This window comes from Artibeus jamaicensis, unplaced genomic scaffold (genome assembly GCF_021234435.1).
Source record: "Artibeus jamaicensis isolate MK-2021 breed Jamaican fruit bat unplaced genomic scaffold, CSHL_Jam_final contig_477, whole genome shotgun sequence".
NCBI lineage: Eukaryota > Metazoa > Chordata > Mammalia > Chiroptera > Phyllostomidae > Artibeus > Artibeus jamaicensis.
The window spans coordinates 8,910,603-8,922,560 of NW_026521854.1; the positions used below are offsets into that span (position 1 = coordinate 8,910,603).

An 11,958-nucleotide genomic window follows, 5' to 3' on the forward strand; every position below is an offset into this window, starting at 1 on the left:
TCAGCCATACCTGTTCCTTGGTGTATTGTCAATGGTGGCTTCCGCTCCATAACCGCAGAGTGGAGTGACTGTGATTGAAACTGCATGACTCATAAAGCTGAGGATAGCTATCCTCTAGCTATCTACAGAAAAGGTTTTCTGACCCCTAACCCATGGTATGGCTCACTAGCGGGTTGGTTCTGTTGCACAGGCCCTCCCCGTATCCCAGCTTAACCCTTTTCACTGCCGCCTCTACCCTGTGGACCAATCGGGCAGTGAGGGCTGCCCGCCCCCTCCGCAGCCCCCTGCCCGCCTCACTTCCCTCCCGCTGTTGCTTGGTTCTCTGAACAACCCAGGCTTCCTCCCACCATGGGAGCTCAGCGCATGCTGTGCCCTCCCAAGGGCGGACGACACCTGGGGTGTAATCACCTGAGGTGGAACTGGGCCAGTTCACAGCTAGGATAAGTTTCCGAAAAGAGCTCCAGATCCTCTTTTGTACAATAAAGTGGCACTATCGCCACCTGGTGGCCATTTCCTCAAACTGTAGCCGTAATTCTTAAGCGCTCGGCCTGGACTGGCACCGTTCTCTCCCGGAACACGGTAAGGACTGGGAAAAAAACGCTCAGATCTGGTTTTGTCAAATCTCTGAACTGATGGCCTATTTGGGTCCTACATCTCTACACCTCCTCCCACCCCTCATCTATCCCTGTGACCTTCCAGCTTGAAGGCTCTTGTAGGTCCCCTGGGGTTGTTGGTGAAATCACGATTCAGTGAGTGGTCTGCGCGAGCCCTTGAGCCTTCGTTTTCAGCGAACTCCCCTTGATGTCGATGCTTCTGGTTCATGACCGACATGAGTACAGGCTTCTTCTGTAGAGAATGTGTCAGCCAACTCAGGGAAGGGCCAGACAGTAAATAGTTTAGACTTTGCCGGCCGTAGTGTTGAGACTGTTTGACTCGGCCTGTGGCTTGAGAAAAGTCAGTCCCAGATGACGTGTAAACAAATGAGCTTGGCTGTATTCCCACAAAACTTTATTTACTAGTGTTAAAATTAGAATTTTATATAATAGTAATCCTCACAGGATAGTTTTCTTCCTTTAATTTTTTCTAATCATTTAAAAATATAAAAGCCATTCTCAGCCCACAGGCTGTTCCAAAACAGGCTGCAAATGGGATTTGGCTCAGGGGGCCTCAGTTTGAAGGCCCCTGGCCTGGGCACTGAATTCCAGAAATATCATGTGCCAGGAAGACCTGGGCCTCCAAGGTGGGTTCTCTGAGTCACCCCCGGACACCACTCAGCAGCAGCTTCCCATTTCAGGACCCAGTTTTGTCATCTGTAGAGTAAGCAGTGATATCACCTGCCTGTGGTGCTGTGGAAGATTTAATGAGACAATGTGTTGACAAGGCTTTGCCCTGTGCTGGTGCGTTATTGTCATCACACCGAGAGCCGGAAAACGAGCCCACGTGTTCAAGTACTTCACCTCGCTGTCCAGTCGCAGCCCAGACTCCCTGAACCAGTGCACTCGGTAGGTCGTGAACTTGAGAGGATGGATCTGGGCATGGGTTTTGCATGATGCCGGCCCTTCCTAAACTAACCATGTGCATCGACTACGGCTGAATTACAAAGTACCAGTAGCTGGGTGACTCACACAGCAGAAATTCATTCTCTCGCAGTCTGGAGGGCTGAAGTCTGAGATCAGAGTGGCTGGCAGGGTTGGCTCCTTCTCGGGGCTCTGAGGGAGGGTCCATCTACTCTGAGCCTCTCCCGCCGGCCTCTGCTGGTCTGTCGCCAATTGTCGCAGCACGACCCCGATCGCTGCCTTCATTTTCACTCGCTGTTCTCCCTCTGTGTGTGTGTCCGAATTCTCCCTTCTCATGAGGACGCCAGTCACACTGGATCAGGGCCCATGATCACATCCTGAGGTCCTGGGGGTCATGCTTTGACATATCTTTTTTGGAGGACACAAATCATAATAAACTCTCCGTGTGTTCCAGGCCACCCCATCTGCTTGCTGATCATGCCTGTGGAATTATACTGGGTTTGGAGTTAGGTGATATACATCACAGGAAACACATGGACTCTGGAGCTAGTCCATACCTGTGGCCTCAAACTGTGGCCCATGGACTCCCCACATCAGTCACCTGGAGAGCTTAGGAAGATTCTGGGGTCCAGTGCCAGCCCACGGAGTCACACTCCCCGTGAGTGTCAGGTCTGCTATGGTCCAGTGTGGGGGAGGGGGCAGTGCACGGAAGTCCTGTTGCTGACAACAACCCCCACCCAAAGTCATGGCCAAGAGGCCGCCAGTGACACCTGGTGGCTGCTGTAGACAATTGAAAGAGAACTAATCTCATCAGATACTGTCAAATTCCTTCCGCAAGTCACTAAGGAATCCAGGCTCTACAGTTTATATGCTCGATCTTTAACAACATTGACCTGAGAGTAGCTGATCCTTTGTTTGACTAGTATAAGCCACATAGCAATCCTGTAAGGCTGGTACCCCAGAGAGGGCTAATTGGAATCTTCCCTGCTGCTCTGGTTTTCAGGGAAGATAAATCAAAGGGAAATATGTGCCTTTCCTTTTGGGTTCCCGTAGCTCTTCATTCACCTCTTTGTGACACATCTGTCAGGTTGTAATGACTTATTTACATGTCTCTATCCCCCATTAGACTCTGAATACCTTGAGGTCAGGGACAGCATGCATCCTGTTCTTCCCGGCACCCAACTGGGCTGTTGGAACACAGTAGGTGCTCAATCCCTGCTCTGCCCTAGGGCTGAAAGGGGGTGGGTCTGCTGAGGAGCTTCCTCAGGGCTGCCTTCCTGTCCCTCTGGGAGGAGGTGAGAGATGCGGGCTGCGAGTACATGGCGAAGATGGTGCCATAGAAGAGTGACACCACCGTGAGGTGGGAGCCACAAGTGGAGAAGGCTTTCCACTTGCCCTGAGCTGAAGGGATCTTGAACACCGCCCGGCAGATGCAGGTGTAAGAGAGGGGGTTGCATGAGAGCGGGCTGATGCCCATGAGGAGGCTGAAAACAAAGATCGCCAGCTCGCTGGTGTGAGTGTCCGAGCAGGAGAGCTTCAGCAGGGGCATGAGGTCGCAGAAGAAGTGGGGGATTTCGGAGCCTGCGCAGAAGGTCAGTTGAGCCATGAGACAGGTGTGTACGAGGGACTGGAGGTTAGTGATCAGCCATGGCCCACCCACCAGCAGCCCACAGATGCGGGGGCTCATGATGACGGAGCAGCGCAGAGGGCAGACGATGGGCACAAACTGGTCAATGGCCATCACGGCCAGGAGGAAGCTGTCCATGGTCCCAAACAGGTGGAAGGCATGCATCTGGGCAAGGCAGCCGGCAAAGGGGGTGGCTCGGCTCTGGGACCAGAGGTTTGCCAGCATCTTGGGGACTGTGGTGGACGAGAAAAAGGCATCAACGAGGAACAGGTTGGAGAAGAAGAAGTACATGGGCATGTGGAGGTGGGAGTCTGAGCTGACGGCCAGGATGATGAGCAGGTTCCCCAACATGGTGACCAGGTACATGGAGAGGAACAGCCCAAAGAGGGGGGTGTGATTCTCCGGCTTTTCTGAGAGTCCCAGGAGGAGGAATTCAGAGACAGCGGTTTGAATTTCTGGTTCCGTGAGCAGCCTGCGTCCACTGTGAAAAACAAAAAGGGGCGGGGGGAGGCGGGAAAGGGAAGGGACATAAGCCTGAGAGTCCCAGTTCTGCCGCGTGAAAGTCCATGGAATCCTTCCAGCTTCCCTCTCTGTGTTTCGGTGGGTCTCCGCTTCCCCGAACAAGGCCATCTGTGCCTGAGCATCTGCTTCTCAGAGGCTTAGCTTAGTTGTTCAGAGACAACCTGCATGTTGCTCATAAACATCTTTGTGCTTCTTCAGTGCAGCAAAGATTTGCAAAAACTGAGCAAAGTGGAACCAAACCCAAACTGAAACCCAACACACTTTAAAAGGAAACCCTGGCCGTATTCCTTCCTTTTCTGCCTTTCCCCTTATCTTTCTCTGTCTTCTCTCCTCCCTCCCTTTCATCTTTCCATCAACAAGATGTCATTTTAGCATCCATTTTGGATTAGCGGGTAGGGATATCAAGGCGAATAACACTCCTCTGATTCCAAAGGACCCGGAAGATCAGGGGCCCCTTTGACCTGCTCCCACGTGTTCCCAGCAGCAAATGCCTCGAATTTGTGGTGATGAGCACCAGTGCTGAAAAACCCTGTAGTAGTGGGAAGGTAGATGTGCAGAAACATACCTTTTACATTTTTTTAAAAGATTTTATTTATTTATCTTTAGAGGGGAAGGGAAGGAGAGAGGGAGAGAAACATCAAAGTACGGTTGCCTTTCATGCATCCCCTGCTGGGAGCTGGCCTGCAGGGAACCGGCCTGCAACCCCGGTATGTGCCCTGACTGGGACCTTTTATATTTTTAACTTTATTTTTATTGTTGACACTATTACAGATGGCCCCATTCCCCCACGGCCCCACCCTGCCCTTTGCCCAGCACACTTGTCTGTGTCTATATATATTTTTTGGCTAATCATTCACCCTCTTCCATCCAGCTCTCCCCACCTCCCCTCTGACAGCCGTCAGTCTGTTCCATGTGTCCAGGCCTCTGCTTCTGTTCTGTTTGTCAGTTTATTTGATCAGATTCCACATTATACTGAGGTCATATGGTGTTTGTCTTTCCCTGACTGGCTTGCCTTTTACGTTCTAGCTGAAGTCATGTGTGTAAGTTCATTCACCAGGCTTTGATGAGGACCCCGACCTTTTTCTGAGCGGTGTGGATGTAAGAAACGTCTAAACGGGCAGAGTATTTTTATGAGTTTATTTGAGCCACACTGACGACAATTGCCAGGAGGCAAAATCTCAATGGATTGAGACAATGCTCTAGAAAATGGCAATTTTGCAGCTTATTTTATGCCTTAAGATCAAAGCAGGAGACGTAAGGAGGGTCACATGAAATCCATTGGTGGTAGGCGAAGGGGGTGAGAGAAGGCAAAGCAGGGAAGTCTCTGTGGTTGGACAGAGAGTAAAGTGAAGAGACACACTTTCTACCCGGGTGGGAACAGGATGACCAACATTCGCAGCTCACAGAGATGGCATTTGGGGAGCAAGGTGTCTGCAGGGCTCTGTGGCCCCCTGCTCTGGCGCTGGTGGCTGGCTGTGCGAGTCTGGGCAGAGGGTTACTCACACATTCCCAAGGTAGGTTGTCTTAGATGCAGAAGACGATATGCTTAGTTAAGGTAAAGATTGACCTTTGTCAAGGAAGCTTCAGGCCTAGGATGTGACCGCCCTCCGTGACTTGCTTTCAGTTAGGAACCTGTATGTGCAGACCGTCCTGTGTGGCGACCTTCCTTCTCTGAGCTGGCCAGGTCTAGTCTGTGGCTCCGCTGTTTCGTTCACACCGTGAAGGCCCCGATGGCGGGTCCAACTCGACTTTCTTGCCTGAGTGAAGTGCACAGGCTGCTGGTGGTGCACTGGTTTGTTTCATTCATGTGGAACAGGAAATGAGGGGCCTTCGCAGAACACTCGGTGTACAGAATCCTTCCGGTTTTTGCAGGTTTACACCTGAGTTGTTTTCACATCTAATTTGACAGCAACTGTTTTTTTAAGTGATGCCTTTTTATTGAGTGTTTCTAAAACATTCCGCTTGGATTTCACAAAACCACAGTTCCCTTTCTCTTCTTCCCTCTTTCCCTCCCTTTTTCCTTTCTTTTTCTTGTATTTCCTTCATTCAGATAGCATTTAATTAAACGATACAATTGCAGCCCTGGCCCGGTGACCCAGTTGGTTGGAGCGTTATCCAGCGCACCAAAAGGCTGTGTGTTCGATCCCTGTTGGGTCACATACGAGAGGCAACCAACCGATGTTTTTCTTCCCACATCGATGTTTCTCTCCCCCTCTCTTTTTCTCTCCCTTCCTCTCTCTCTCAAATCAATGAACATATCCTTGGGTGAGGAGTTCTAAAAATGATGTACTGGTAAGAGCAACTGTAACCAGCATGACCAGGCTGGGGGGCACCCAACACCACTCAGCACAGCGGCTGGGAACTGACGTGCGGCAGTGACTTTGCACGTGGTTTCCTGGCCGTGAGCGCTCTGCATGCAGGGACAGCATCAGTGTGTGTCTAGCGGGAAAGAGGAACCATGGGTGAACCCAGAAAGCTAGTTCAATGGAAGATTTAAAGTGAGCTTTTGTAGTGAAAAATAACACAGGAACTCCAAAGCTAATGGGGCCTTGGATACGCATTTGCCATCAGCAGCAGTGTTACAGGACAGGAACATTCATATTTTCTTACCAGCCAGGCAGACTGTCACTGTCAACTGAACCAGCTTGGCACCCTCAGTGAAAGGTACCTTGTTACGTCATGTCAAACAGCCGTTGAAGACGTGTGTTCAAAATGAAAGCTCACGCACAGCCTGGGCTGCTCAAAGCTAAGCTGCTTTCATAAGAAGTGACAAAGGCGTGACCAAATGTCTAGTTCATAGAAAGCATGTGTGCCCTGTTCTTATCCCTGTAGATGATTTGGTGACAGGAAAATAGAGTTTGTAAAATAACATTCTGGGCCCTGGCTGGTGTGGCTCAGTGGATTGAGTGTCAGCCTGCGAACCAAAGGGTCCCCAGTTCCATTCCCAGTCAGGGCACACGCCTGGGTTGTGGGCCAAGTCCCCAGTAGGGGGTGTACAAGAGGCAACCACACATCAATGTTTCTATCCCTCTTTCTCCCTCCCTATTCCTCTCTCTAGAAATAAATAAATAAAAATCCTTAAAAATAAAATAACATTCTGATATAAACTAATATGAAAGTAGCAACTAAAGCAATGAATACAGGAGAGCAAGATTTAATGAAGTGTGAATACATAGGCATGTTCCTATAATATTCTGGTTCACCCATTTTAAGTTACTGTGGCCCTGGTTGTACTTCCCCACCGATTTAGAGGAGAATTTGGAGACCATGTGAGGCTGTTTTAATCAAATGTCAGAGGCGACTTTTGGACCTCTGCTTTCGCTTCAGCAGTTTGGGGCTTAGAAGCAGCTCTGTGTCAAAAGCCCAGAGAAAGCGGGTCTTTATTTCATACACACAAGACCAGTAAAGCCTGGTTGCATTTGAATTTCTAAGTCTCCTTCTTGGTGTATTTATCCATCCTTTCACTTAAATAAACAGTTAAGGAGACTGAGTTAGTGGAGACACTCTCTGTATCTCTTATGATGTGTTGATGATCTGGAAAAATCGACCCAGCAGGGCAGGACTCACCAAGTCCTTGAGAACCCCCAACATTGTCTCCTTCCAGCAAAGAGAGACCTTTCCTTCGCTTAGCTCATTTCTCACCTGCTTATGTCCCCATGTCTTAAAACTAATCCTGGCAAGAACACTTCAGAGGAGTTCGGTGGTGATGTCTGTGATATGTCGAGCCTTAGAGAGGAAGCAGAGGGAGAGAGAGAGTAGGGGAGAAATCTGTATCCATTGCCTGACGTACATTCCCCAACTGGGGAACGAATCTATAACCCAGGTACGTGCCCTGATTGGGAAACAGACCAGCAACGTTTTGGTGTACGGGACGGTGCTCCTACCAACTGAGCCACCTGGCCAGGGCTGTTGAGCCTTTTAAAGAGCCACAGTTCTTTGTGTGTGGGTCTCCCAAGCACTCTGAGAGGGAGACGGGTTGGCCACCACTGGCAGTGAGAGGACAGGCTGAGAGGGCTGCCAGGCGCTCGGCTAGTGGGTGCTGGAGCTCTCATTTGAACTGAGATTTATTTTCACTCTCTCACACGCCACTGCCTTTTTGAGGGCGGCCACTCACACCCCTTGATGAGCAGAGCCATTTAGGAGCTGAATACTCTGCTAGCTCAACATGTGCTAGGAAAAAACGGTGCGATTGCAAGCATTTCACATTCTTATTCCCATCCCTTACAAGCAGCATTGCTCTCCAGAGAGATTTAAGGTTTGCTGGAGTAGAATCAGGCTGTAAATGGGAGAGCATAGTATATAGATAGGTCTGTATAAAAAAGGGTTATCTAGCTCTGGCTGGTGTGGCTTGGTTGGTTGGAGCCGTTGTCCTGTAAACCCAGAAGTCCTGAGTTCGATTCCCGGTCAGGGAACATGCCTGGGCTGTGGGTCCTGTCTCTCCCCACCCCCCCGGCTCCGTAGGGATGTGTACAGGAGGCAACCCTTCAGATGTTTCTCCTTCTCACATTGATGTATCTTCTCCTCTCTCTCTCCCTCCCTTCCCCTCTCTCTAAAATCAATAGGTATGTCCTCTGGTGAGGATTTAAAAAAGGTTACCTAGGTGACCCTAAGGTGTTGGGAGAATAAGGGAGGGAGGCAGCTCTCCCAGCGAGAAGGACCCTCCAAGGTGAAAGAAGTTCCACAGTGGGGGCTTTCAGGAAGGTTAGCAGTGCAGCCACCTTGGTAATCGCAAGAGATGGCCAGCAAAGCCTTACATTATTTTTCAAGAATTTCTGGAGTTGGGTTCGAGGTTTTTGTCAGGTGGTGCTGAGGTTTCTCTGGGCTGCCTGTGCTGCTGCGAACAGTCTTCGGTTGTGGACCCGCAGACCGTGGCTGCGCAGAGCAGTGGTCCTCAACCTTGAGCACACAGGCACGGGGGTCACCCACAGGGCTGGCTAAGTCACAGGTGGCTGGACCCCCGCCTCAGTGTGTCTGGGGAGGGGGCTGAGAGTCAGCACTTCTGGGAAGCTGCCGGGTACTGATGCTGGCCAGGGGCCCTACTGGGGGAAACACCGCACCGGAGGAAGCCGTGTTGGGTGCTCAGTGTCTCTTGCGTTTGTGCGGGTGTCCCCCAACCACAGACACAAGGCCTCCTACAGAAGGCCTACCCTCTTGTGCCTTTGCCCGCTCAGCGGGGAACGGGTGGTCCTCCATCACTTCTCTCCAGCTCTCTGTCCACCCAGGAAGGAAAAAGAGGCCTCTTCTCCACCCCACCCGGCTCCCTCACCTGCTCCCTTCCCAGCTTCCTCCCTCCCTGACTTACCGAGATGGTGCCATCCACAGGATGATCTTGGCGAGCCTCCTCCACGGGCTGCCGGAGGACCCCCAGGTCAGTGCCAAGCCCACTCAGCTTTGACCGCTGGGGCAAATCCAAAGCCCACCAGGGAAGACCATGTGTCTCCTCTACCCCAGCCTGGGGCAGGTGAGTGGGGATCGGGGACACAGCTAGGTATTAACTGTTCGGGGTCTCTTGGGGTCTCCTTGTTAAGAAGGAGACACTAATATTTTTGTGTCTACTCCTGTATTCTCCGGCGTATGTGTGCTTTGTGATGATGGAGTAGATGAGGTGATGGAGATGCCATGAGGGGTTTGCTCTCAGGAGGACACCGCCTGCTGCTCCATCCAGGCTCAGACTGAGCCAATGGCCTGGCTGTTCCCAGGCAGGGTGACGTGGAGGCCCAGTGGCATTCAGATGCCTCAATTGGAGACAGTCTTTTATTTGTTCCATCCTAATGGAAAATCCACGAGGAAAGGGAATTGATACTGTTGGGTTCACGGAGGAGGTCTCCTGGAAAGTGATAAATGATCAATAAGTGTATGTTGAATCAATGAATTTATCAAGCGCTTCTTGGTCATCTACCATAGGTCAGGCTCTATGCATGGTTTTTTTCTCTCTCCCAGATTTATTGATGTATGTTTGACAAAAACTGTAGGTGTTTTGGGTGTACAGTTGATGTAGTGACTGGCAAGTAGTGTCCGTGGCATTGTGGATGAGACACGAGACAAATTCACATGAGACAAAGTCCTGTGGAGGAAAAGGCACAGTACAGCCACTCTTTCAAGAAGAAAGTGCCCCCACCCTTGCCTTGGCAAGCTTTTATTTCTTTTTTGAGTACATTACATTGAGGAGGGTCCTCATTTACTATGTATGGGTTCACTGCAGGGGATTACCTTTTACAGGTAACAAAGGAAAGAATGATGCTAATTACTTCAAAGAGAAGGATGTTGCCGATCAAGGGCAAAAGTGGTTGATCCGGCCACACTCCATACTAGGGAGGTTTAGCTCAGATTTTAGGAAGGTATGGTAAACACTTCTGCCTCAATTCAGGGAGACGGAGTTTTAGCAAAAGCAAGCCTCATAGCAGTCTAGGTACAATGCAGGGGGCTTCCTTTAGGGATGATGGAAACATTCTGGAACTAAATACAGGTGGTGGTTGCACAGCGTTGTGAACGAGCTAAATGCCACTGAATTATGCCCTTGGGAATCATTACAGTGGTACCTTTTATGTTTTGTGCATTTTACCACACTAAAAACCATCTTTCCCCCATGATTCTTTAACCCCTCTCAATGCCTTCTTTATCTCCATTGCACTTAGCACCACTGAGAATAATATTATGTGATAAAAATCATGCTATTGTGTTATTTATTTGTTTACTGACAATCTTCCCACCAAAATGGAAGTGCTGTGAGATCAGGGGCTTTGTCAGTCACACTGTTTCCAGGACTGAGAACAGTGTTTGGGACTTGGTAGGGGCTTGATGAATTCTTCTATTGTAATGAATGAGTGAGCACGTCCATCAAAAATAGAAATGCACTTGGCTTTGACAGCAGTTCTGCTCTCAGGGAAATGTTTGTCTTTGTGCTCGTGGAGGAAAAGTCAAAGATGCCGGTCATGGTATCAAGAGGCAGCACGTGGAACGCACGTTGGTGGTGCATTGAGATGACTTTTGGTGGTTCCTATAGAAACATTTAAAATTTGTATTGCATGTTTTAATCTATATGCTTATCTCCTATTTATGTCAAGTGATACTGACTATCTTCATAGGTAACTGTTTCATTTTTAAATAGCTTGACTGATATGTAATTCATATACTATAAAATTCACCCTTTGAAAGTATACAACTCAATGGTCTTTGGTATGTTCAAAGAGTTGTGCAACCATCTCCAATATTCAATTTTAGAACTTGTTTATCATCCTAAAAGGAAAACCCATACCTATTAAGCAGTCACTCTGCTCTTCTCCCTCCCTCTCACCCCTCCAACCACTAATATGCTTTTTGTCTCTATGATTTGCCTGTACTGGACATTTCACATAAATGGAATCATATAATACATGGCTTTTTCCACCTAGCATTATGTTTTCCATACTATATCCCACATTGGCCCTTCATTTCTTCTTAATGCCAAATAATATGGCATAGTATGGATAATAATTTCTTTTTAAATAAAAAATAGAATTGCTTTAAAGAAAAATATCAATGAAATAATGATATAAGGATATGTAGGTATAGATGAAGAAGGTAGCACGCGAAAGGCCAAAGTTTGGGAAACTGTGATATGCAAACCCCATTTGGATTCATGCACAGTCCACGAGAACAACCAGGGGTGTGTCTTCTGGGTGTGCAAACATTCTTTAGTCCTGTGGTTTTGACGGGTGGATCATTCATTCAGTCTTCCCACCAATGCTGGTTTCACCCTCTTCTACAGAATAGGAAAATGTTGGGTGTGGACAAGAAATGCTCAGTCTGTTCCCTGTTCTCCTCCAATCCTCCCTTTTCATCCTGTCCAAAGGAATAGCTGTGTTGCCTTAAAGAGGTAAACCCATCCACGATGGGTAGAGTGGTTGAATGATACTTCATTTTGACACAATAGTGTTCTAACCCCAAGCACTAGGGGGAAAACATCTAACTTCTCAGGTTAAGTATAATGTCAAAATTTAACATGATCTCACTTACATGTGAAATCCAAAACAAAACACACAACAAAGCAAAAGCAAAACCAAAGCAAAACAAAACTGAATTCAAAGAGATCACATTTTTGGTTACGAGAGGTGGGGTGTTGGGGAAGAGGGAATTGGAGGAAGGTGGTCAAAAAGTACAAGCTTTCAGTTATAAGATAAGGAGGTACTAGGGGTGTACTGTACAGCACAGCCACCTTAGTGAAAAGTGTTGTTGGGGATATTTGAAAGTTTCTAAGACAGCAGATCCTAAGAAATCTCATCACAAGGAAAAAAAACATTTTTTTCTTTTTCT

At 48.6% G+C, this 11,958-nt stretch overlaps 1 protein-coding gene across 1 annotated transcript; it reads right to left on the reverse strand.

Annotated features, from left to right (window-relative positions):
* Positions 1 to 2,742: 2,742 nt before the first annotated feature.
* LOC119061685 (olfactory receptor 1I1) lies at positions 2,743 to 3,774 on the reverse strand. The gene has a single exon (XM_053668058.1). It carries the CDS (start codon positions 3,772 to 3,774, stop codon positions 2,743 to 2,745), a length of 1,032 nt encoding a protein of 343 aa, XP_053524033.1.
* Between the last annotated feature and the right edge of the window lie 8,184 nt (positions 3,775 to 11,958).

Coding starts and splice junctions, on each gene's coding strand:
- LOC119061685 (XM_053668058.1), bottom strand. CDS start 3,774: ATGGCCTTGTTCGGGGAAGCGGAGACCCACCGAAACACAGAGAGGGAA.